The sequence below is a fragment of the Neolamprologus multifasciatus genome, chromosome 1, assembly GCF_963576455.1.
Source record: "Neolamprologus multifasciatus chromosome 1, fNeoMul1.2, whole genome shotgun sequence".
NCBI classification, from domain to species: domain Eukaryota; kingdom Metazoa; phylum Chordata; class Actinopteri; order Cichliformes; family Cichlidae; genus Neolamprologus; species Neolamprologus multifasciatus.
In genome coordinates this window covers 13,420,280-13,445,741 of record NC_140439.1, presented here as the reverse complement: position 1 = coordinate 13,445,741, position 25,462 = coordinate 13,420,280, and the positions used below count along the sequence as shown (strand labels likewise).

General features: G+C 41.4%; 2 protein-coding genes across 2 annotated transcripts; one reads left to right on the top strand and one right to left on the bottom strand.

Moving 5' to 3' along the window:
• The first annotated feature begins 2,328 nt into the window (after positions 1-2,328).
• LOC146525448 (serine protease 23-like) lies at positions 2,329-12,321 on the top strand. Its single transcript, XM_085156685.1, has 2 exons — positions 2,329-6,483; positions 7,207-12,321. The coding sequence occupies exons 1-2, from the start codon at positions 6,455-6,457 to the stop codon at positions 8,405-8,407; spliced, it is 1,230 nt and encodes a 409-aa protein (XP_085012811.1). The 5' UTR covers positions 2,329-6,454; the 3' UTR covers positions 8,408-12,321.
• On the bottom strand, positions 9,292-24,772 carry tmem39a (transmembrane protein 39A). The gene is made up of 9 exons (XM_085156673.1): positions 24,464-24,772; positions 19,120-19,333; positions 17,142-17,364; positions 16,822-16,905; positions 16,539-16,693; positions 15,533-15,890; positions 15,243-15,430; positions 15,024-15,144; positions 9,292-12,321 (listed from the first exon to the last, which is right to left on the bottom strand). The coding sequence occupies exons 2-9, from the start codon at positions 19,230-19,232 to the stop codon at positions 12,082-12,084; spliced, it is 1,482 nt and encodes a 493-aa protein (XP_085012799.1). The 5' UTR covers positions 19,233-19,333; positions 24,464-24,772; the 3' UTR covers positions 9,292-12,081.
• Positions 24,773-25,462: the final 690 nt, after the last annotated feature.

Sequence of the window (25,462 nt, the reverse complement as noted above, 5' to 3'; positions counted from 1 at the left end):
CTAAAACAACTGAATAAACCACTGCATTGTCACTGGCATACCTGTTCAGTCAGTCATTTCTAATCCATTCCACTTTAATCTGATCCAAAAAAAACCCCAAAATGATTTCATGTCTCCTGTTTTTTGCCACATGGAGCAAAAATGTTTCATGTTTAAATGTAGCCAGTTTAAAGTTTCAGAGCTCTGATGTGCAGCTGCATCTTTATTGTCTGATAACATCTCTGGCTGGAGTTGGTGGCGCTCATAGGAATCATTTTATGTGGAAGAAGAGTCACATGATCCATAAAATACCCATATTCTTGTGAGCACACAGAGATCCTGAGAACCTAGTTTAACAGAGAAAGACACCTGTTAGCCACACTTGAGGTTTTAGGTTTTCTTGAGCCAGCTTGTCCAAAGAAAGCCTGAGTGTGTTGAACTTTGTTTCTTATTTTACCCCTCAGGTTATGTATTCAGTATAAGTTACCACAGTGATTCAGCCAGGTAAAAAGGGAGCCATTAATTTCACTTTGTAGCACATCTCTTCAGATTATTTGTAGTTTGTGCTCTGCATTCTGCACAATTATTTGTTATTCTGTTGATTGAAAGTTGGTGGAAGTTATGCACCAACTCACTCTTTTTTAAAATGTATGCACCTATATCACTTTATAAATGTATCCTTTTTTGATTTCACAATAATAACATCTCATCTATCTTCACAAAAGCTGAATTATGCATAATGTACTATTACAGCGTGATTGTGTTGTCTAGCAATCAACTAGCAGTAGATTAAAATTCCCATTTTGTGCACTAAAAAAACATCTTTTTATTGTTTTCAGTGTGATTAAATCTTTTTGCCGAAGCAAAAATAGACCAAACAATACACCCACATGGTCACTAGTTATATTTACTATATATGTTTTGAAGTGAGAAATAATAGCACCACCACTTTTCCATTATAGTATCACTTCATTACCGTGTTGTATGAACAAATTTAATTTTTAACTTAACCTATTATGCTCGTCCTTACTTTTTCTCATATATGTCCTGTTACAGTGGTGGATGCATCATGATTATATATGAACCAGTGATCACGATGAGCAATATTTTCCAACTGCTTTTTTTCCCTATTATTGGCTCTATGTGATGTCACTGAGAGCATATATCCTTAATTTTGTCACCTTAGGAACACAGCAGCTCCCCACTCTGTACTGTGGAAAGCTTTTGTTTGTGAGGGGTAACCAATCAGAAGAAAGCTGGCTTAAAGCGAGTGGGACAGGAACTGGAATGGATGAACTGGGGAGCTGCACTAAAGCTCAGTATACAGCAAGTAAGACTGTGACTGGGAAACATATAAAACTATTATTGCAATGTCCAAGAAAAGGGGATATAGGGCCCCTTTAAATAACTTACAGGCAGGATCCCATCAACCCAGCTGTGTCTACACAGTTGATTTCCCAGTGTCGACATTATAGTGCATGAGAGCGAGTTCCCTATTTTATATAGTTTGCTTTCAGTATGTGGAATGTTCACCATGATTTCAGGGCCAGCAGGCTGAGACCACTTTAGGAATAAAGTTGCTCTATTGGCACTGCTTTTCAAACACAATAATTGTGGTTTTTCTGAAAGCAAAGACTCCAAGCAGGAAATTAGAAGTCTTCATCAGAAAATAACTGGAATGCACTTGGTGTGAACAATGGAGCTGTCTATTAGCTGCAGCTGAGCACGCCAGTTTTTATCATCTTTTATAAGAAGGAATTATAAATTATGTTTCAAATCTTCTTGCCAACAGTCACATTATCTCCTTTTTGGCTTTGCCTTGAGTTTTACATGTCTTAAACTCACCCCAAGATTTCACAGTGAATAATTTCTCAAAGAACCTCTGTGGTTCTGATCTCATTTTGCCAAACAGCTGTTCCGTGGCCACGAGGGACGAGTGAGAGAAGAGGTCCAGGAAGGGAGAGATTATTCAAACTCGAGAGGCTCGGAGACGGGAAAATACAAAGAGCGTACAGAGTAAACAGAAAGAGACATGAGGACATGAAGGGACAGAATTCAGACTTGCGAGTCTGTCCACACTTGCTTGATTGTGTCTGTCAGAAGCGAGAGGAGGACAGTGGGAGGAATAAAACAATTAATATGAACAGTACTCTGGGGAATGTTCGTTTCCTTGACAACAGCAGGCACAGCCAAACAAACGGGCACTTTCATAACCATTCAAAACAAACAGAAACTTTATTAGCAACCTTGCATTAGTTTTTTTGGGGGTTTTTTTAAAAAAAAGAGGTGTCCCTTTCTGTCATCCTGGAGACGGAATTCATACATTTTGCCAAATTGAATTCAGCTCCCGTGCTCCTTATTTCAAGTCGTTTAATGTGGATTTGCACAGTTTTGAAAATGTAGTCTTGCATTCATGTGAAAGTGTGAGAAACAAGCCGAGCCTAGAAAGGCTATGGAGCTGATTAGAGGTAAGTGGGAGGAGGATGAGACCCCGCTGTTCCAGACAGTGTTCCACAGAGAGACGGAGAGAGGGAAAGAGACGTACAGCAGGGTGAGAAACCAAAATGAAAAACCTGAACCCTTGATCCATACAGTGAGGGGATTCTGTGTGTCTGTAATGCATTTCCCTGGCTTGGCCTGGATCTGGTCTGGAGTGATAGCCTTTTCTGTCTTAATGAGAAGAATCCACATCCATAGTGAACTATGAGTCAAGTGAACGGTATGATAATGTGATTCTATGCCACAGTCACCAGATTTCAGACGACTGAAACTCCTACAGGGGAGGTTTGCACGGGTGTGTTAGACCGTGCTTTCATCACCAAAGGAGGAATGCTGTTTTTAGAGTTTCAGAGAGTTGGAAGATTGATGCCAACACCCTCTGAAGCTGGTCTAATACCACATAGTTGCCCAACAGCCTTTCTAAGACCCCTTTTTGGATTTTTCCCCTTGAACTTGTTGCCTCGTCTGTATGTGTGTGCCTTTTCTTCGCAAATTTGTGTTGCTGGATGGGCGCGGTTATTGTTACTCAGAGAAGTTTTATGATGAGACAGCCAGTACACCCTGTTTCTTGGCAAAGGTGATGCGCTTTAATCAGCTGCAGGATATCTTCAACAATGGCTCAGCATTTTCTTTCTTTTCTTGCATTGGGTAAGAAGTGAACACAAACTGCAAAGCAAACACACAACTACAGTCAACAGCTGAGCATATGGTAGCACGTGGTATAAGGTAAACCCTCAAAGCATAACCTGCTTTATTCTCACTCATTCAGACACAGTTTGCAAATCAAAGACATTCTGTATTCAATAAGCCCTGAAACTGTTGACTTGAAACATAAACTCATGGGAAAAGTGTTTATTGAGGTCATAGATCAAGTGAGCAGCTTTTTTTTTTTTTTACCACAGGCTTCAATACAATCTGCCTTCTTTACTTTTCATTATAAACCTCCTAATTCAGACCAAGAGGAAGAAGATGATGAAGAAGAAAAACAGGATGAGTTTATATGGAACATAAAAGGTGAGGTTCTGAGGTCTTTTTTTGTTGTTCTCCAGAAACAGAAACTAACCTCACTCTCATGACTAACACAGATGTGTTTTGACTGATTTTAATTACAAAGTGAAGGCTCTGCACAACAGACAGGGATGGGTGGAGGTTGGTTAGAGAAGCACTAATCCCACCATTTACCCTCTAGTTATGTTCTTTCTTTCTCCAAGTCTTTCTGGTGGCTCTCACTCCAAATGAAGTCATAACATGTACTAACAGCTTGCACATTCAGCATGGGTGGTTTAAATATCAAGCAGGCTTCCAACATTTGCATTAGGAGCAGTTTCTTCCCACTAGATTCATTCCTCTGAGTCATCAGTGACAATGGACGGAGGTTTATAAACATACAGCAAATGTCAGTTTTTCACAGAGAAAAAAGAATAAAAAAATCACAGCTGCAAGATGTGAAACACAACTTTTATTGTGAAATAAACACCTTTCCCCGAAGCTGGCTGTTGCCAAGAGTCACGAGATTGATCACCGCAGTTCAACATATCTGAGAGTTTGTTTAGGCAAAACACTGATGTATGCGTGTTACATAGTTATCTAATGAGGCTTTTGACAAGTGTTTGTGGATGTACTTGAGTTTGATACAGGAAAGAAGAGAGGAGAAGGAATCTGGCCGTGTTGACCTAGCTAAACAATGGATGTGGGTCAGTGTTTGTGTGAGTCTGTTGAGGTATGCGCAGTATCTCAGTATCTCAACAAACATACACTCTTCAGTTTCCTCTGTCATAATCCTCTCTGCAAGTTTTCCGTCTCTCTGTCTCTTTATGACAAGCGACTTGGTTCAGGTGGGCCAATTTTAAGGTTTTCATTAGTAGTATTTGATGAGTATTAGCACAAATATAAGTTCTACTTCTTCTACAAAGTGGATAAGTTTGTGTAATTGCTTTTTTGGGGGAGTAGTTTTGCCCCTGTACATCACCCAGATTGCTTTTAAACCAAACAATCAATGTGTTTTTACTGAATATGCAGACTTTCAGTTTTGATTTTAAGAGATTTAACAAAACTTTTGCATTAAGTGTTTAAAAATGAAAGCCATTTTTATACATTTATACTTTTTTAGAGGTTCAATTAATGAGGTAATGTAAGATCATTTAAAATATGGGGGGTTTTGATAGTTGGATGAAAGTAATTTTCAGTCAATAACAGAAGAATATAATTTCTTTGCCTTAAGAAACTCTTGGGTTGCTTTTGTGGTATATTTTGGTTCATTATCCATTTTCACTGTGATCAGGTTTTCATCATGTGGCTGAATCAGAGCAGAGATTAAACAACATCACACAATTCAATGTGCTGGTTGTAGCAGCGGCCACATCATCATTAACCACTGACTCACATCCACTGGCAGCCGTGAAATTGCCTCCACATGTTTGACAGGTAATGTGATAGTTTCATCTTGGTTTCATCTGTGGGGAAGTTTATTTTTCATTTCCAGAACTGTGCTGGCTCTTTTAGACGCTTTCTGGTAAACGCTAAATGGTTTTGCACATTTCCATTCATAAAGGCATCTCTTGATCTTCACAATCACACCTTCCTCCCACAGAGTGCTCTTGGCTTTGTTAGATGTTTTGAAGTTGTTTTTCTTAGCCAAGGAAGTAATTCTATCATTATGCACTTCAGATGTCTTCTGTGTCTTTTCAGGCATTTTTGTTGTTGCTGAGCTTGTCAGTGCATTCCTTCTTTTTAACAATGCACCAGATTGTTGATCCAGCCACTCCTAAAGTTTCTGCTATCTTACAGATTTATTTTGGCCTCACTCATCACTTTGGATCTCAAATTTAAAATGACAGCGAAAAGCTCTAAATTCAGTACTTTGAATCAACGTCTGCGTCAAAACTAAAAAAAGAAATGGTGTCTTTGTTCAACAAATTATAAACCTAAGTGTAGTCAGTTTGCCTGTGGCCAGATTTTACCGATGTGATAGAATTGCAACCACGCACATGACTTTACATTTGGATATCAGACATTACTTTGTAGGCACCACGATAGATGTTGTAAGACAGATGGTCTCAACACCAAAAACAAAATAATATAAGTGAATGAGGGGAATAGATAGTTAGATTCATTTTTAATAAAATGTGTAATAAAGAAAAAATCTTTAGTGTGATTAAAGTTCAAACTCTTGAGGTGATCTCAACTGCACACCTGCTGAAGTAGGCAAAACTCTACAGTCTCTTTAGCAGACCATCTTCAGCAGCAGTTTGCATTTTGAGATCTTTATCATTTCAACAGCATTGCACTTATTTGCCAGATAGTTTTCCTCATAAGCAATTATTGATCAGAAACATTTTAATTGCTCATTCTTTGCATCTTGTTTTAAAGGGTGAAAATCCACGTTATACTCTTTGGGAGCACGTGCGTGTTTCATGAAAATGTCATTGTGTCACAGACTGTCTGTCTTTTTCTCTGTTTGATCATCGCTGCCAGAAATTCTAAATAATAAAATCGAGCTATTGATTATACTGAATCCAGCTGCAGAAACGACGTGTGATACAAAAATACAGCACACACGCTTTTTTTGGATTTGATTTTACGCGCAGCAGAAAGTTCGTAACGGTAACCCGCACCTGTGATAGAAAAAGTCACGTGACCGGGTGGTTACACTCCATCCGCATCGGATGTGACTGCTTGACTCCAGACAGGCAGGCAGGAGACCTGCCCCTCCTCCTGCAGCAGCAGCAGCAGCAGCGCGCAATGATTCAACGCGTCCGCTGTCGACTCCTTTTTGGATTCACGGCTCAGCAGCTGAGGTCTGCAGTTCCTGAGTGAAGAGCTGAGAGAAGAGCTGAGAGAAGAGCTGGTTTGCTTTCGCAGCAGGAGTTCTTCACCGCTTCACAGCTTCCATCGAGGGCGCTGTCTGCTCTGGTTTGAGGGGTTTTGTCCCTCTGTCGGTGTTCAGCCAACAGCTCACCTGCAGAGACTCCTGACAATGCCTCGCTCCCGGGCGGAGCTCCCCCGGTAAGCCACATCTATGGCAGGTTTCACCCAGTTTATAGGAGGGTAGGGGGGCTGGGTGTGAACCGTGAAAAATCTCCATAGGGCGAGGTTGTAAAATAACGAAATAAACCTGTAAAGAAGAAGAATTACCGCCGGCAATTAGAAAACCAGTGCTGAAAATAGATATTTAGCCTTCTGATTTTATGAGTTAAAAAATTTTTTTTTTTTAATCCAAGAGGCAGATATGGATTTTTTTTTTTTCTATCACCGTTCCTGACAGCAGTGTATCAAGTAGTTGATCTGACAGAGGGCAGAGAAAGGTCTGAGCGTATTTAAAATACAAAATTGAGGCTTTTGTCACCCTAACCTATTTACAAGCAACAGAGCCTGTATTTAGTGCAGTAACAATGTTATTCCACCACTCTGGCAGGCTTAAGCCAATCCCTCAGGCCACTTTAGGAATTTTCCATCCGAGCATAGTACAGCCTGATCTTTGCCCTTGTTCATGGTATCGGCTGCATTTTTTTAAGTGGAAGATTGTGGCTGCCAGATTTCAGTGGAGTTAAAAATTCTTCAAGTTGAAAAAAAAGAAACTCTCCCGGCTGTAGTGATGTAATCTGAAATGCATTCTAGATGTTGTTTTTAGTTATGTTTGCTGAGGGGTCCAAACGTCCGGTCACGATATGATGAATTTTATCTTTTCAGTGCTGCTGTTCACTCACCTTTCCTGCCTCTTATCCGCAGGTTGACCGGCCTCCTTGTTCTCCTTTTTCTTCTACCTGTTTTCCCGTTTTCCTCATCATCCTCCTCCTCCTCTCACCCTCAGTGGGTCCTCCAGCGTATCCCTGTGGTCATCCCCCAGCACACGGAGGCTCGACCGGCCCCTCATTTTCTGTCTCAGGCCCGCTTGGATGTCACCTCAACCTGTGACCCCGAATGCCACAAGAAGGCCCCTCATCCAAGCTACTGGGACCTGCGGAGTCTCCTGGCATATGAGACTCTCCACTCTAATGGTCAGCTCACTGAGACTGCCATTAGGATCTATGGCTACAACCCCAACTCTAACACCAGCCCAGCCTACTTAACTGGGTCCTCAGGCAAGGCTGAGAGGTCACATGTTAGAAGAAAGCGCCAGATCTTTGGCCACGATGGGCGATTTAGTATTGCTGGGCAGGACTTCTTGCTTAAATATCCATTCTCAGTGGCTGTCAAACTGTCCACTGGGTGTTCTGGTACACTGGTGGGAGACCGTCATGTTCTCACAGCTGCTCATTGTGTTCACGATGGTAAAAACTATGTGAAAGGAGCTCAGAGGCTCCGAGTTGGCTTTTTAAAACCTAAGCAACGAGACACACAACAGTCTTCCTTCCACCTTCTCTCCAACTTCACCAACCATGTTGAAGGAGGTCCGAGTCCCTACGCACCACCTACCAGTGACATAATGAAGTTCCAGTGGATCAGAGCCAAGCGCACCCACGTTCCCAAAGGCTGGATAAAAGGGAATGCTAATGACATAGGAATGGACTATGACTATGCTTTGCTTGAACTCAAGAAACCCCACAAACGGCGCCACATGAAGCTGGGAGTCAGCCCCCCCGCTCAGGGACTGCCTGGTCGCCGAGTCCACTTCTCAGGATTCGATAACGACCGGCCAGGACAGCTGGTGTATCGGTTCTGTCGTGCCGGCGAGGAGACTTCAGACCTGTTGTACCAGCACTGCGACGCTCAACCCGGGGCTAGCGGCTCGGGAGTCTACGCGCGGATGTGGGATGGTCGGCGCCGACGCTGGGAGCGGAAGGTGATAGGTGTGTTTTCCGGGCATCAGTGGGTGGAGCGACAAGGTGCGTCCCAGGAATTTAATGTAGCGGTGAGAATCACGCCTCTGAAATATGCTCAGATCTGCTACTGGATAAAAGGAAACTTCATGGACTGTAGGGAGGGGTAAAAGCAAAAACATGAGGACCACACAAGGGATGTAAAACCACAGCCACAAATCCTTTTGGCATAACAGGAGCCACACTTTTCAACCCCACTGCCCGCAGCACTGATATGTTAACATAAATATGCCAATATCTACACGCAGACGAGACTCCGATCCAGTAATGACATGACAAATGGGCCACTTTAATTTGTGCCTTTGCTTAGTTTTTGATCATCACTCACATTTCTAAGATATCAAGAAAGTCTTTTTCTCCCTTTTAGAACATTTATCAGGATAACCAAGTTTTATTTGGACTCATTTAATCTGAAACATGGACTGATGGGGTGGGACCAGAGAAACTGTTTATCTAGACACTGCAGCATTTAAACTGAGCTAATACTAAAGATTGCACTGTTTTCTCTACTGAAATTTATATTTGTGAACGAATGTACAAGTCAGCTACCAAAGTTGCCAACTGTTTCCTTCCAAACCTCTCAGTGGAAACAGTAGTTATCTACAAGCATAGCATGCTTTATTTACAGTGGGAGGCGGGGTGGAAGCATTTTGCAGAGGTTGATATTTCAGGACTTTTGCAAGTCTGCAGATTACTTGGTAAATGAAGCAGTTTGTGGAGTGTTGTTTCTTATTGCCAAGCGCCATCTGCTGGCCACATAAGAACACTGCAGGTGTCCACATGAACATGATGGCAACCCAAGTTAGTTTAGGCCTACATAAGCACTTTTTACTTATTTGTGACGTTTCTAAAGAAACCAGAAAACTGGCAGATTTAATGAAATATATGCTTTGAAATAAGGCAAGTGTCTTCTATTTTTTCCCAGTCCACTCACAAGACACATTAAAACAAACACAACGTTGGTTTGACAAGTTGTTTTTATTTCCAATTTCAAAAAAAAAAAAAAAAAAAAAAAAAAATCAGAAATGCTGTGGGGAACCTGAACACTGTAAAAAGCCGAAATATGAGGACCAGCTCCTTTGACTTCTCCAGCACTGACATACTCAACGGGTTCAACATTGACTCTGAATGTGGAAACGTGGATATGTCATGTTTTTTTAAAACTATTTGAAGTAAATGAGCAACAACTTGACTAAAATCGAGAGGGTAGAGCAGTAATAAATTTAGAATCTATTCATATCTCAATTCTTCAGCTTTTATTCAAAGCAGACTCTCCACAGAAGCGGGAGTTACAGAGTTAAATTGTGTCATTTCAGAATTATCCTGGGCAAATTAAAAGATGAGAGCCATTCAAAACTCATTTCAGCAATGGCGCTCAACTGAAGGCAACAGCACGGAGAAAGAAAAAAACAAAATACCGATTCACATCAACAGCACAATTCAGCTGCAAGACTTTGCTACATTCAAGTGTAAAGTGACCACAAAGTATAAGCACCAAAGAAAGGGGAGACGTTTGCAGACAAACTAGAACATGTATGACATGTGAATTAGAGGATCTGTCAAACATGTGTGCTCCACATGTACACTGGTTCATCTCAAAGGTAGTTTCCTCAACTATTTAACACTCAACCTGAAAGCAGATGGTAGCAATGTGAAAAAAAATCCACTTTGTCAAACTAAAGTTTAATACTGCCTGAAGTTACGCACTGGCTGCAGAGTGACGCTGGTGATGGAGAGGTGGAGGAACATAAAGGCAAAACTACTGACGGGTAAGGTGATGATCGCAAAGTGTAGCTACACAGAAAGGCAACAACAATGGCAAGGCAACCTGTTCCGGTAACTGAGAATACATGAAGTGGCATTGAGGTGGCTGTCTTTCCACACCCTGTGATTACACATTCAGTCCCCACTGAAGTGTCACTATTAAACACCCTCTGCATTCAAACCTAAATGAGAGCATGGTGACAGTGACTTATTTGCAGTGGGTCAAGGGTGATGATGAAGGATGTTCCAGTCCACAACAGACACAGACCTGATGTGATACAGTCCTATATCCCATCATACTTGAAACATTCAAGTGACTGGATGAACATTAAGTAACATGGTGTATTGTAGCCAGATTTCAGTGTGTGAAAGTGTGCTCAGGCATCACCCTCTCACAGCAGCAGCCTTTCTCTCTTTAAGTACTGCACTTGGACTTTCATGAGTGCGCAGTGAGTTTAAGGAAGCCAGACAAAAGATTTTCTGTCTGACGCTTGTGAGGTTGTTTCGAGACTGGTGCTGTTACTCCACCCTCCAGTTAGCCAGTGATACGAAGCAAGCAGATACTAACTGTGAAAACATGGTTAGAAGCTGAATGAGAAGAACACGGCATTGTCTGCGGAGGCCGCGGATTGGAGTACCAACTTTGTTTTTCTTCCAGACTGCTCTCGAGTCAGTTTGCATGAACAGTTTATTGGACTTTGAGTAAAAAATAACAGACTGAGACTTTGCTTAAAGGAATACTTACTCTCAGGAAATGTTCTCATCCTTTTACATTTCGATAATAAGATTCATATCACACTCTTGCCTCGATCGTAGCTTCAGCTGACTTTTTAACGTAGGTTTAAGTATTTATACAGTGGAACAGCCAATCCTGTACAAACCAAAAATCACTAAAATTACCTACAACGACCCCTAAAGCTCATTAATATGAACATGTTTCACATGTACCGACTGGACAGATTTATTTTTACCCTTTGACTTTTGTTTCAATTAAATAAATAAATATTTTTAAAAAAAGTTTCACTCACAGGGAATCAGATTCTGCCATTATGTCAAAGCCATCTCAGAGATATAAACAAAAAGATGTCCTTTAGGGTCACTACAGAGGTTGCAGCAGTGGAAACAGTGATATATCTAACACGGACGCCTGTACAGCAGCCCTTGGTATTTAAATTTAAACACACTGGGAACCTTTAAGTGTTGCTTTTCTTTAGAGAGCTAACTTTGCAAAGGGACATTTAACCCAAATCATGAAAAATGGCCAATCCCCAAGTAAATAAAAACAAAAGGGGGAAGGACAAAACACAAGCAGTCTACTAATGTGCATCTTTGTGACGGCAGAGACTTGTAGCAGAACAGCAGGATTTGACTCCCAGGTATGAAAAGGTACGGTAATCATTTGTCAGACTAGCTATTTTTCTTGCATTTGCTAATGTTAACAGATTGAGTGTCTAACTTTGATCAAAAGACAATAAGCACATTTCCCAAAAATCTCAAATGATTCCTTTTAGAGACGAAGAGGTGCACCAATACTGAAATGAAGAAATCGTGCTGATGCCCCCAAAAACGACTGGTTCCAGATTTAAGACTGAAGCAGAATAAAGGACAATCAGGACCCAAGCATGAAACCTCCCTCTGCTCTGAATCGAACGCCTGTTTTAACCGACTGTCAAAGGCAAAGTCTGTGCCATCATTGGCCGCCTGCACTTAAAATATCTTTGGTGAAAAGTCACTTCCTGGCATTCCCTGACTTCCCTGTCACCTAGCAACAACATAACACAACATGCTAATGACATGAGCGTCGTAATGCCCGGTGTAACTCGAAATAGTATACAAAATAAAAATATTCTTTTAAATAGGTCTATATATAAACACTGCATTAAAAATTGAACCGTATCAAAACACAATTATGAGTTCACAGTCTGTCCCTTAATCTCCAAGTGCCTTCCACTTCCATCAGGCCTCCATCCGTCTCGCCTCCGCGTCCAGAGTTTGTAGGAGAGGTCTCGCCGTGTAGTCTTTACTGCGACTTGAGCCCCAAACTGTTGGAGGACAGAGGGTAGGAATAGGCTTTGCCCAGCACGATGCGGTCTCGGAGTAGTTTGAAGAGGACATAGTAGTTGCAGAAGAGAATAAGGCCCAGAGACAATGTGTGGTTCCAGCGCTCAGAGCGCAGCAGAGAGTATAACTGGTACAAAACCACGCTGGACTCGATCCAGATCAGCAGGTTCAAGATCCGCAGCGGCTTGTGGAACAGGAACTGGAAGCCAAACAGACACAAAGAACGGGGGGGGGAAAATGACAGTGTGTCATAGATTTAAAAATAAAATAAAATAAAAAATTCAATATGTGCAGTGGTTAGCGCTGCTGCCTCACAGCAAGAAAGTTCTGGAAACCTGCTGATGGGCTGGAGCCTTTCTGGTTGGAGTTCCCCTGTTAACACCGTGCCTGCACAGGTTTCCTCCCACACTCCAAAGACAGTTTAAAGACAATTTAAACTGGCTGCTCATGTGAATGTGAGAGAGTGTGGGTTTCTGTCAAAGTGTCCAGGATTGGCTATAGCTTTGTGGGGTGGGAAAGCCAAAAAAAAAAAAAAAAAAAAAAAAAAAGACTGAATAGAGTACACATGTATGGACACTTAGCAGGTTAGGGTGGCAGACAACTTGACCTGCTGTGGACTGTGGGAGACAGCCAGGGCACTCAGAGGGGGCAGCGGTAAATAAATACTCAGAAATGTTGGGCGCAACAGGCCTTCCTAATCACTTCACCGCTGTGTGAATCCAGCTGTTTCAGGGAATCCCATTAAAGATCTTACTGCATGTTTTTCTTCTCCAATATCTGTTTAAAGACAATATCTGTGGTTGAGCAGCCACACAAATTTTGCCGCTGTGCTTGACCACAGGCTGATGATTTTTTGAAGCTCGGCTTCAGAGTCAGCGAAAAGTAAAGATGCTAGCTCAACTCTATCAATGAGTGAGAAGTGCCAGACATCAGCGCTTCTGTACCGGCAGTCTGAACACGGTGCATTAGCCTCTGAGGAAACTCGTACTTTACTCACTTTATTCACTTGTTGCAGTAGTTTGTGTTTAGAAATGGGCCACGTGGAGCTCTGTTCTAAACATCTGGGGTGCAGACTCAGTGAAGAGCTACATGATGGACGCAGCAGTGATGCCAAATCTTGTTTTTGCTGACAGGTAAGAGCCCAAACCATCATTAGTGTTACTGTGGACCCTTCTGTCCAAACCATTCAAACAGCTTGATTTTCAAACCCCAGCCCAAACATTCATACCAGGGCTCGGTAATTATTTTTTAAAAGTCAGGTCAAGCCTCAAAAAGCCCAAAGGCAATATATCTGTTGTGAGCCACCACCCTTATATATAAGGGTGGTGGCTCACAACAGTTTTTCTTTGCTACATTGATCATTTTAGTTCAGTTTTCCTTTTGTTATATTTCTGTAAAAGTTCAAAATGTGTTAATTACATAAATAAGATATAATTTTCTCTGTAGCACTTCATGGATTTCATAAGCAACACGCTTTAGTTGTTCACACAAAGCAGTGTTTTCTTTCGCGTGGAAATTGGGTCCAAATGGCTCTTTGGGTGTTAAAGGTTGCAGACCCCTGATTCATACTATGATCCCAACATGCTATATGGGCCTCTTATATACCATCTTATAATTTTCTCTAAAGCAGTGATTTGTATTTTCTGGAACAGTGGGACGACTTTAAAGAGGAGAGATTGCTGCTTTCCGGTTTTCCCGTCCTGTTTTGTCCTTGAATCCAGTATTTTGTGTTAATGATCTTTTTTTTCAACTAAGTGCAAAAGTCTGTTAAAACCCCAAAAAATAAAAATACATGTAATACCGTCTCTATTGTTTGTTTGTTTTGTGCAACTTAAAATGTGGCACAAGTAATTTCTACCTGATGGATTGACTAAAAGAGTTTGTCATTATAATTTATTCAGGTCTACTGTATTAAACAAACAGTTTCTAGAATATCGCTCTTAAATTCAGGACAATTGTGAGAACACGGCATCTCCTCAGGAGAAAATGTTGGTTTCAACAGCAAAAACAAACACAAATCTAATTTCGTCCACTCGGCAGAAACAAGTAGGAAAATCTCATTTTAATTGGTAAAGCTCTAATGTCCCGTTTCAATAAAGGCAGCATGAGGTTGTGCTTAGTTTATGAGTACTGTGACCCGTCCTTTCTCTTATTTCCCAATCAGCTGATCAGAATTAAGGTCAGTTCATGCTCACACAAATACACAGAAAATAGCTCCAATACGGTAATTTACCTTGGCAACATGTAAATAAAGTGCTTGAATTCACTGGAGCTGAAAACGTTATACACACCAGTTATGTTTCTCCTAAAAGACATTGACTGAGTTAACACTAGACTAACCTGCTGAATGTTGATCATAATCACAGATCAAACAGAAGTCTGCAAAAAATAATCACCAAGCAAACAATAACTGAAAAATTAGAGTTGAACCAATTTCAGATCTTCTCTTTGATCTATAACATGAAGTTTTGTACAAGAAATCAACACAAGTCAAAGTTTTTGTGAGGAAAGCGCCACCTCTTGGTGACACTCTGCAACTGAATTTTCATAATCAAACGCCTCAGTAGGAGGGAGGAGGTTTCCCAGGGATCATGAAAAGGCTTGGGTGTGTCTGTACCTAAACCTGCCTTCAGTGGCGATAAGCTAGTACTCTTGTAATGCTTGCAAGTAATCAAATACTGCTGCAAGAGGGACACTGCTGAACAGCACAGAGCAGTGACTACATAATAAGGAAGGCAGTTCCACCAGAGCTGATGTTTTTTGTTTGTTTTTTCCTCATTTCTGAACACATTTGAAAAACATTTTATTAGAGACCAGAAGGGAATAAGGACCAAAACTACAGATAATCTGAAAAATGGTGAACATCAGTGTAGTTAATATAGGAAATTCACAGGTACTCACATAAAATCTTGCATGAGAAACATCAGAGGGGAGAGCCACATTATAGGGACCGACCGCCTTATACAGACTTCGACTATGTCGTACTAACACCCCCTGAGGCCAAATGGTGCTTTCTGACCACCTGCAAAACATTAACACCACAGTTATACATAACCTATTAAATAGACATTTCTAAACTTCTCTAAGTACACCTAGGTGTGCGCACACTGGGCCACTCACATGTGTTGAGGTGCGTTACTGTATGAGCCGTGCTCCAGCTTCTGCCAGCGGCCGAGGTGAGCCGCCGAGCGATGAAGCAGGTCGCAGTAACTGGGGGGCAGCAGCTGGCTCATCAGCATCACGAATGCATTGATCCACACCATGATGAGATGCTCACATGACCAGCGCATGTCATAGTACTGGGTGCTCTGTAGGAGTAAGAAGAACGAGTAAGAAACCAGAAGCAACCCTACGCAACACGAAAGGTCGGGAATTTATGACAGAGAAAGAGACGCAAGTGAAACACCCACCTCAACAAAGCAGAGGGGCAGAAAGGCTACGTAGTAAGCGCTGAAGAGCGAGTTGAAAAGCACTTCCTTGATTCGCCGGTTGAAGTCGCTCTTCAGCTCCTCCACCTCTGCTCGAATCAGCTCTGGTGTGTGAGAGTGTGTGGGTGGCGGGCAGGTGTGTGTGGGCATGTGTGGGGGGCTGGAAAACTGCTCTCTGAGGTTCTCTCGTAACAGGAAGAGGAAGTCGCGTGGTCGGAAGAAGGGGGTTTCTGTTAGGTCGGTCTGCTGGTGGTCAGCTGTGTAATCGCAGTCGGCTGGTGCCGCCTGGCTTTTCCCTCCCTCTTGATGGAAACAGCAGAGTGGGACATAAACACCGAATCTGGGGATGAAAAATAAATAAACGACACAAAAGCATTTTTTACCTTCAGATGAGGATGGAATGAAAATTGAGATGGTAAATACAATGTCTACATGAACTTAAAGCTATCTGCACCATTTCTGGTTAATGGCTAGAAAATGTGTAGTAGCTAAATTATTCCTTTTTCAATATTTAGGATTTTTTCCCACTGCTGCAGCCATAAACCGTGTATGTGAGCAAGGTTTTTACTTTTACACAGTCCCATCAGAAAAATGTCTTTTAGAATTTGATGCCACAGCAAGCAGGAAAAAAAAAGACAATTTAAGTCCTGCTGACAGATGTTCATTTGACAGTTGTGGCAACCATTTGTGGGAAGCACTTCAGATAAAGCGCTTATCAGATCACCACACAACCTGTGCACATATATTTACAATACTTCATTCAGGAGCTGCACAGCCCAGTTTCTGTTATTTCTTATAAAGCAACTGACTCTTATTCCAAATATAAAAATTATCCCCATTTTTTACAATTTGCATGCATTGCGCCTCTGATAGCAGACTTTGACTGCTTCACTCCAGATAATTCAAAACACTTAGAAATACTTAGCTTTGAGACAAATTATTCAGTGGTAGACTGGCCTTTAGAGAGTGAAGTGGACCAAACACTCACGGATATCCCAGGAAGAGGAGGTTAAGAACAGAGTTTTCCTTGTAGAGGTTGACCAGCGTCCAGCACAGCACCCAGCCGCACAGGGTCAGCAGGCTGAGTCGAGCTGCGATTAGAAGCACGTAGCGCAGCAGAGACCCCCCGCTGCACTGAGACACCTGTGCGAGACAGAAGCAGAACAACACGCCGTTATGAGAGAGAGCACGGCAGCAACACTGACATCATGAGGGATCAGGTCCCTACAGTGTGCTTGCTGACTGCTTACAGAGATAGAATCTGTGTTTACCTCAGAAACAATTGTCCAAACGAGCCTCCTGGCCAGCATTACTGTGATGAAGATAGCCAGGTGGTAGTCCATTAAATGAAAGTTCTGTTGTGGGAAGATAAAAAGATAGGGGTTTTTTTTTCTCCACAGAGAAATTGTTGCTTATTAGATTAAACCTCTTAATAAGAAAGTGGTATGTTATGAGTTGTGGAAAGACAGCAACATATTGATGCAGTTTTATTTACAGTTTTAAAACTGTGATAACAGAAAACTGAAATGATGACCTTTTTTTAGGACTACTGAGGGAACTGGTGGGAAAAGAGTGTGTTAAGTGTTCTTACGAGCGAGGTAGAGGCAGCAGGGTGGCTGTATGGGTACCACCACACTGTCCTGTAGATGTTTATGTACTGGACAAACAAGGCCACCAGCAAATAGAGAAAAAGCAGGAACTCAAACAGCAGACTGCTGTCCAATGGCAGCTCGGGGATCCTCGAGTGACGCACCGGCTCCGGAGTAATGAGGGCTGAGATGGGTGGAGCAGATAGACCCAGCGTGTTACTGCTCCTGGAGGGAAAAAGAGAAAAAAGAAAGCACGCAACACAGGGAGAGAGAGAGAGAGAGAAATATAAATACTCAAACACATCTGGGTGTGTGTTTAAAAATGTGACACCTACTGCAAGGTGTGTATGCAAATAAAGTGGGATGTGGAGACTAGTCTACAACACCCTGGCAACAAGTGGTTGCTTTTTTTCCTTTCCTTGTAACCTCCTTGTGATCACCAACTAGTCGGGGGTAGGGATGGGTATCGAAAACCGGTTCTTGTTGAGAACCGGTTCCCACTGTTTCAATTCCTTGGAATTGTTTGCCATTTTTGCAAACGATTCCCTTATTGATTCCAGTCGCCCCGAATGACGTCACCACATTGCAGAGCGTCATTTACCTGGCAGGAAACATGGCGCCTAAGCGGCTCAAACGCTTAAAAGTTTGATTATACTTTACGAGAATGGATGACAACAGGGCAACTTGCAATACTTGCAAAGCAGATATTTCATTTAAGGCAGGAAACACTACGAACATGCAAAAGCATTTGCTCACAAAACACACGATGACCTTAAATGAATGTCGTGTTTTTAATTCCGCTCCAGACTCGTGAATCTCAACCCAGCAGCAGCGGTAACGTTTGCACGTCCTCTCCCGTTAATGCGGCAGGTAAATAATCAACTAACAGTGCATATTATGTTAGCGCGATCTGCCTTATTACAAAACCTGCCATTACTGTGCATTTAGGTGACCATGATGAGAGAGACAGACAGAGTCTGGCTCAGATGCTGGCAGTTCTCGCTGCAGTCTACCGGTAGCGTCTCCTTTAAGGCCAGGATAGACGAATGTCACCGAGCAGTGCCTAAGTTTGTGGTCAAAGGCTTGCACCCATTTGCCACAGCAGATGCCCCGATTTTCGGTAAGTGAATGTGTTTAATTGTAGGCAGGGACATTACTGGATATTCTTGTGTAATTGCTACAGAATAATTTATGTTATACTTTGTTATTGCTACAGAAGAATATTTATTTTATTATTTTACATTTACAATTTTTTTCCCCGGGGACCCTGTGACACCCCATTGAAGAGCCGTAGGCTGTGGATCTCTTAAGATCTCACTGTTGGGTTTGTAAGGCCATGTTACTCCTAAATTTCTATCTTGTTCAAAGAGAAGATATAAAACAAGGTTCTAAGCTAATCGACCTTAGTGTTCTCCTTTTTTAAAAAGAATCAATAAGAGAATCAATAAAGAATCGAATTGTTAAACAGAATCAAAAATGGAATCAGAATCGTGAAAATCTTATCAATACCCATCCCTAGTCGGGGGGCAACAATCCAAGATCCTTTAAGTTGATCGTTGGTTTGTCTACATTACAACAAATGTTTTGCTCAAAGCACAATAATAGCAAATGTACAAAAATAACAGTTGCAGTGAATTTCTGAATCTAAATTTGACCTTCAAAATTATTCTTTAGTGGCCTTGTAAAGAAGCATGTTCATGTGCATCACAGCTTAAAAGACAGTGTGATGATTCATAATAAATGTCTCATTTAGATGAAAATGATTCAGAAATCTTGATGACACATGAATCATGCATCATCAAGATTTCTGACTTTCACCTCACACAGAAAGTTGACATAATACAAGAAAAAAAAAAGTTCTATATTGTGAATTGGCTCAGAATTTCTCAATCAGTCCATTCCTGCTTTAAATACATTAATGAATCAAAACCTCTTTATTACTGCATCTTGACAGCACTGAGAGGCTCTCTGTGTGCATACCTGTTCCTGAGGCCTGTACCATTCCCGACGTTTCCTCCGACCAGAGTCTGCAGGGACGGCAGAGCGGAGCGACTTAGCTGCTGTCTGCTGGGACCCCTGCGACCTCCTGGCATGGTCGCCTATTACTGTGGCAACCAAGGGCAGAGCCCACCAACCAAAAGCCACTGGGACTTCCCCCTTCCTCCTCAGTGAGCCACCATGTACTGCCAGGCCACTGTGAACCGAACCAAAAGAGAAGACAACGTTTCATAAGACAAGACAGATTATGAAAAACCCACAGCACCCCATTCAAACTGAACTGACAAAAACCCAAAGCCCTCTACTCGGCGAGAACGGAGCTTTGTCATTTTTTTTGTTAAATCATTTTAATTGTATGTAACTGTTTTCAGAATGAAAGGCAACATCAACAAGAGTTTACAAGCTTGTCAAAGCTGCTGTGTTTGATACAACTAGCACATTACTATGTAATGTCAATCATATTTGAACTATACTTGAAATAATCTGTTAAAGCCTAAGAGGGATAATAAACAAGGTTGTCTTCATTCACATATAAAACACTTACAGGTCCTCTGAACCATCTTTTCTACAATAAGCGGAATTTCTTTGGAATGTTGTGAGGATAGTTTCTAGCTGCTCTTTTAACTCACAACCTTATGTCAATGACAGAAATGGAACAGATAAATTATCTGACACACTTTCGATTACAACACAGTGAAAGTTCCACCACAAACTACAGCCACTCAAATGAGCTCACAATTTTTTTATTGAATGATAAAAAAAAAGTCAAACAGAGGTTAAGACTTATAGTAGGGCTGCTGAATTGCTTTAACCTTGGTTTGCCTAATATACTAATATACACACATACAGAGTCATCTGCACAGAAAACAGCACACATGCTCTGCAGTCTGCAACTCTTGTCGGCACTACCTAGTAGTGAAAATGGAAATGTCTTACTCAGCTGGATAAGCCTTCAAAGGGAGTTTAACTAGTGCAAAGTCTGTGTGAGGTCCCACTGATCATCCATGTGAGGACAGAGCAAGTAAAAGTCCTGTGAATCCACAGCAAGTGTCCTCCTGCATGTTCTACTTACATGCTTTGTGTAGGATGTGGGAAAAAACAAAAAAAACTTTAGAAGACTTCTCGATTCGAGTTTTGAGATGCTGCCCATTTCATCTCCAGTCTATGTAAAAGCGGCTATAGAAATAGACACAGAGACCCCCTTTATCTTTTCAGAGGCTACACTCTCCTGTCAAACTCCCTGTTAAGCAAGGCAAAAAGACCCGTCACTGCTCTCCGACTGCACAGACAAGAAAACCTGAACGTAAGCAGTTGGGCATGCTTACGCTGATTTTGGGAAACAAAGGCCCACAGGCATTTACAGAGGGATTTTTAAGTGTCTTCATGCCAAAGAATTCAAATGCTAACACACCTCTGAGGGTGTGTGCAAACGTGTTTAGTGAGACTGATATACACAGAAAATGACAACCTGCCAGACAAAACCTGCTCTCTGCTCCTTTAGAGAACACAAACAAATGTCCCCGTGCTTACTCATATCTGGCCTAATTCACAGACTGTTACTCATTACACCTGAGCTTTTTCTATCAAGGTGCCCAATGAGCTGTGGTAATAGGTCAGCTAGCTGATCCTCTGCAGCACACATTTATAAAATAGAAGTCCACAGATACACAGCTTTTTTTAAATTTAAAGTTTAAACGGTTCCATATTTAAAGGATTAAAATCTGAAGTGGGAGCACGCAAGAGTCACTTTTTGTTTTGTTTGTCTGATTTTTTTTTTTTTTTCACGTGCGTGTGCACGAGTGTGTGTGTTTTAAAAACAATTTCGCAATTGTTTTCCACAAATCTCCAAGATCTCTGAAGTCATGTCAACCAAAGAATAGTAATCTTACAGATATTCAGTTTATGGCACAATTAAAACAGTAAACAGGTCACATACAAAGAGTTGTAACTGGTTCATTTTTATAAATATTAAATAAATATTTGAATACTCTTCTGTTTAACTAGCAATTAGGTGACTGGATGATTAACAAGTATAAGTGAGGGATTTTTTTGTTGTTGTTTTTTAAATCAGTGCATTGCTGAGCTTACTGGTCAGGTAAACACAATAACTTTGATTTCTCAAATGTGCTTTATTTTCATTGTAAATTAATTATTCTAACCTTTCTGTGCTTGCTCAAAAAATACTGATGCAATGAGACAATTTTTAAAAATCTGATCATTTTATTTCATGGTTTTAACACTGATTGTGTTAATCGGACATTGGGTCTTTATCTGAGCTGGAGGTCGAGCTAAACGATTCTAATAGCAACTCTTGGGCTGTTCGATATAACGATACATATCGGATGACGATATAAAAACATCTATCGTTTCATTTTACGCTGTCGTTTGTTTCGTGGTGTCGCAAAATAAACTGTTTACGGCAATATTTTTTCATCGTTCTGATGGTCACTGTAGTGGCTATATTAATTTCTCTCTTTCTCTTATATGTAATATAACCACACTACTGACGGACAAGCGCCTGTTTTTATGCGTTGTCGTTAGCAACAGCTACAGTAACACCTTCGCGTGTCCGCTTGTTTATGTTCCACATAAACCTTTCACAATAAAGCTCGAGATCCTGTTGAGACTTTTCAAAATAAACTGAATCACGTGAAAGAGCAGATTATTTACGGATGAGAAGTAAAAAAGAGCCGCCAGGTGCTAAAAAATAAACCTTAGACTCAAACGTTAGAACAGGCAACCCGCAGCACGCCGTGTAATAAATACAAAGAAAACGGCGGCATTACAACTTATGTCTAAAAATGTATAGCTTCATGCATCGGTTAAAACACTCGACTCCGGGTAAAGGACGCACAGCTGGAAACACTTCACGCAAGTCGAGCTGAGATTCACAAAATTTACAGAAAATGTTACATTTTTGTGATTTATATCGTTATCGGGACGATAGAATTCTTATATCGGGATATGAGATTTTGGTCATATCGCACAGCTCTACATGTACACGTTTTTGGACAGCAGCCAGTTGAATAAAGTAAATTTAGTTCAGTCGGACGTCTGAAAATATCAAACTATGGGAGTTTAGAGTTGAAACGATGACAGGTTTTTACAGACCGGATGCATAAAAACTGTGCAAAAGTGTCCTGTGTTACAAATACTTTTCAGACTCACCTATTCTTAATGGAGACGTTCACACTAACCAACAGTAGCAATTTATATGTAGTAAAGTGCAATAAGTGCAATAAAATCATGTATATTATATAAAAGAAAAGGGGGAATTCAATGTAAGACACTTTTAACAGCTCAATAATTGAAATAATTTGTAGTCAGTTCCAGATTTTTAAGAATTTGCTGCTGTTTTATCTCGTGATTACTAGTCACTTTATTAGGTACACCTTACTAGCACTGGGTTGGACACTCCTTTGTCTTCACAACTGACATAATTCTTCGTGGCACAGATTGAACAAGGTGCTGGAGACCCTATTCAGATTTGACATGACAGCATCACATAGCTGCTGCAGATTTGTCTGCTGAACATCCGTAATGCAAATCTTCCTTTCTGCTACGTTCCAACAATGCTCGACTGGACTGAGATTTGGAGACTGTGGAGATCATTTGTGCACAGTGAACTCAATGTGATCAGAAGATGGCCAAACTGTGATCATAAAGGCATACACAAGTTCAGCAACAATACTCAGCTGGTTCTAAAAGGCCCGAAGTACAGCAAGCAAATACCCTACACACCATTACACATCAGTTTCCTGTTTTTAGCTGACAGAAACAGCACCTAGTGTGGTATTCTGCCACCATAGCCCATCTGCTTCAAGGTTGGAGGTGTTCAGAGATGCTCTTCTGCACATCTTGGTTGGAGCAAGCTGTTGTTTTAAGTTACTGTTGCCTTCCTATCAGCTCAAAGCAGTTTGGCCATTCTCCACTCTTGGCATCTTTCACAAGAAAACTGCCACTCACTAGAAAGTTTCTATTCTTCTGACCATTTTCTGTAAACCATAGAGATGGTTATGAGGGAAAATCCCAGTAGATTAGCAGTTTCTCCATTGCTGTCTGGCACAACCATGCTACTTTCATCATCACCTTTGTTCCTCATTCTGATGGTTTGAACTTCAGCAGGTCGTCTCGATCATATCTACACAACTAAATGCACAGAGTTACGACCCTGTGACTGACTGCTTAGATTTTTTGATTAAATATCTGAGTGATTAGATATTTCTGTCGACAAGAAGTTGTACAGGTGTTCCTAATGAAGCGGCCAGTGAGAGCATACATATGATTCTGAGGGTTTCAGCGTTTTGGTTTTCCTTCTTCTGTCAAAGGTATGGTGGCATTTATGAGTAGAAAACAGGCTGGGTATATGTGTGAGCCTGTTCACTCACCATTATAGATATACTGTAAAATATGAAACGCATACTAAAAACTAAAATAATGATACCCTACAATAAAAAGAGACACTTGAGACTTTTTCCCCATTATTCTCTTGTTTGCTTGTTGCAGGGCTGCAAACAACAGAACATACAAACCCCCAGGAAGTGTAGCTACAACTCAAATCCTTGTCACTCTCATTATATAGATTCTTATGATTACCCAGTGACTTAAAACACACACACACACCAAGAACGTAGACCCGCTTTTTCTCATCAACCAGTGACAGACTTCTAAACGAAACATAAACCAGAGCCAGATAAGCAGCAGCCTCTATGTATACCAACATTTCCTTTATGCTGATGGAGCTTGTGAAACATGATGGAAAAGATAAAACAGCTTGCTCACAGGCCACTGTGCGGCATCAATATCGAGCACTGGAGCTGACTGTACAAACAGGAAACCGACGTTAACTCACGCACACGCGACTCAAACAGAGCGCAGGGACGGAAGATGACAACTCGGAAAAAAAGAAGCCAAAAGTGAAAACGGGAACTGAGGCGTACAGAAATGAACTACAATGAAGGGATTGCAGGATGGTGTTTAGCAATTTTGTGGAAGTGCAACGTGTTTCTTACTTTAAGCGCGACTCCTTATAATTGTGAAATGCTTTTGTTGCACTCTGCAGAACATTTTGAGAGACGGTGTTTTGGGTTTTTATTTTTTTGTTCTTCTTGGGGGTGGTTAAGGGGGGGTGTTAGACTTGCTAAGACGTGCACTGAAAGCTGCTCGTCTGGATCATGACATCAGGCGGCGTTGTCATTTTTTTAAGACTGCGGAAACTTGGGAGCGCACTTTAAAAAGAGCGCTAAAAACGGACACACACAATAGCTTTTAGCTCGGTGGCAAACGTGGACAGTTTGAAAGCTGTGTAAAAGCCGTCGTTACTCACAAAACATCGACAACATGCGGGCGGCTGAGCTGGACGAGGATGCATCAGTCAGTTGTGCGGCGAGTCCGGGCAGTACCGAGCATTTCTCCGCCTTTCAGCTTCAATTCCCTGGACTGAGCTCCTGTGGCGACGGGCTACAGCGGCGAGGGCGACACTGGGGGGGTCGCCTTTTCTCGGGGGGAGAGCACTAAACGCCTCAAAAAGTTAGCCCTGGGCTGGAAGAGCAACAGTGTAAATGCGTTGCACAGAGACCGACGTGGCAAACCCGCACCGCCTCTGCGCGTGTCGTCATCAGCGCGCGACTAAAGCAAGCTGCACAGTCGCAGTTTGATTAAAAAAAAACTTACAAAAAAAGCTGATCTGGAGTCAGTGCATCGTTTTTTCATCTTTTATTCTTAGTGATCATCTCAATGCTGCACTTCACTCTTGTACTGTACTATCAGAACATTTTGCATGCACGGTTTTACTGCCCATAATGTTGTTTGTAGTGACAAACTATTCAGCTTTGCCCCTAAGCCCACAGTCTCTCCTACTGCCCCACAATGGTAAAATACATAAATAACAATAATAATAATAAATTATGGAATTGCGATTGAAGATAAAATTTCAAAAGAGAAAAAGAAAGAAAAAAAAATCGAGATTAAATATCATATCTTTCTAAGAATGTAATTCATATTCACCATAATAAAAGTAATTTAAGTGACTTTGAACAAGACGTCTTTTTGCTGGCACCACATTACTTTTTAATGTTTTTTGCATAATTATGTGTGTGCAATTTCTTTAGTGCAGTATTTCAGAAACTGCTTATCTACTGGGGTTTGCCCACACAAACATCTCAAGGGTTTACAGAGAGTGGTTTCAAAAAAGAGAAAATATCCAGTGACCAGCAGTTCTCTGGGTGAAAATGCCTTGTTGATGTCAGAGGATAATGGCCAGACTGCTTTGAGGAAGCAACAATGGTTGAAAGAGCCAGTTGTTCCAACCAAGGTATGCAGAAGA

Coding starts and splice junctions, on each gene's coding strand:
- tmem39a (XM_085156673.1), bottom strand. CDS start 19,232: ATGCCAGGAGGTCGCAGGGGTCCCAGCAGACAGCAGCTAAGTCGCTCC. Junction 17,365..19,119: donor GGTACAGGCCTCAGGAACAG/GTATGCACACAG, acceptor TTTTCCCTCCAG/GAGCAGTAACACGCTGGGTC. Junction 12,322..15,023: donor TTTCTCATGCAAGATTTTAT/GTGAGTACCTGT, acceptor TTTGGCTTCCAG/TTCCTGTTCCACAAGCCGCT.
- LOC146525448 (XM_085156685.1), top strand. CDS start 6,455: ATGCCTCGCTCCCGGGCGGAGCTCCCCCG. Junction 6,484..7,206: donor TCCCGGGCGGAGCTCCCCCG/GTAAGCCACATC, acceptor TCTTATCCGCAG/GTTGACCGGCCTCCTTGTTC.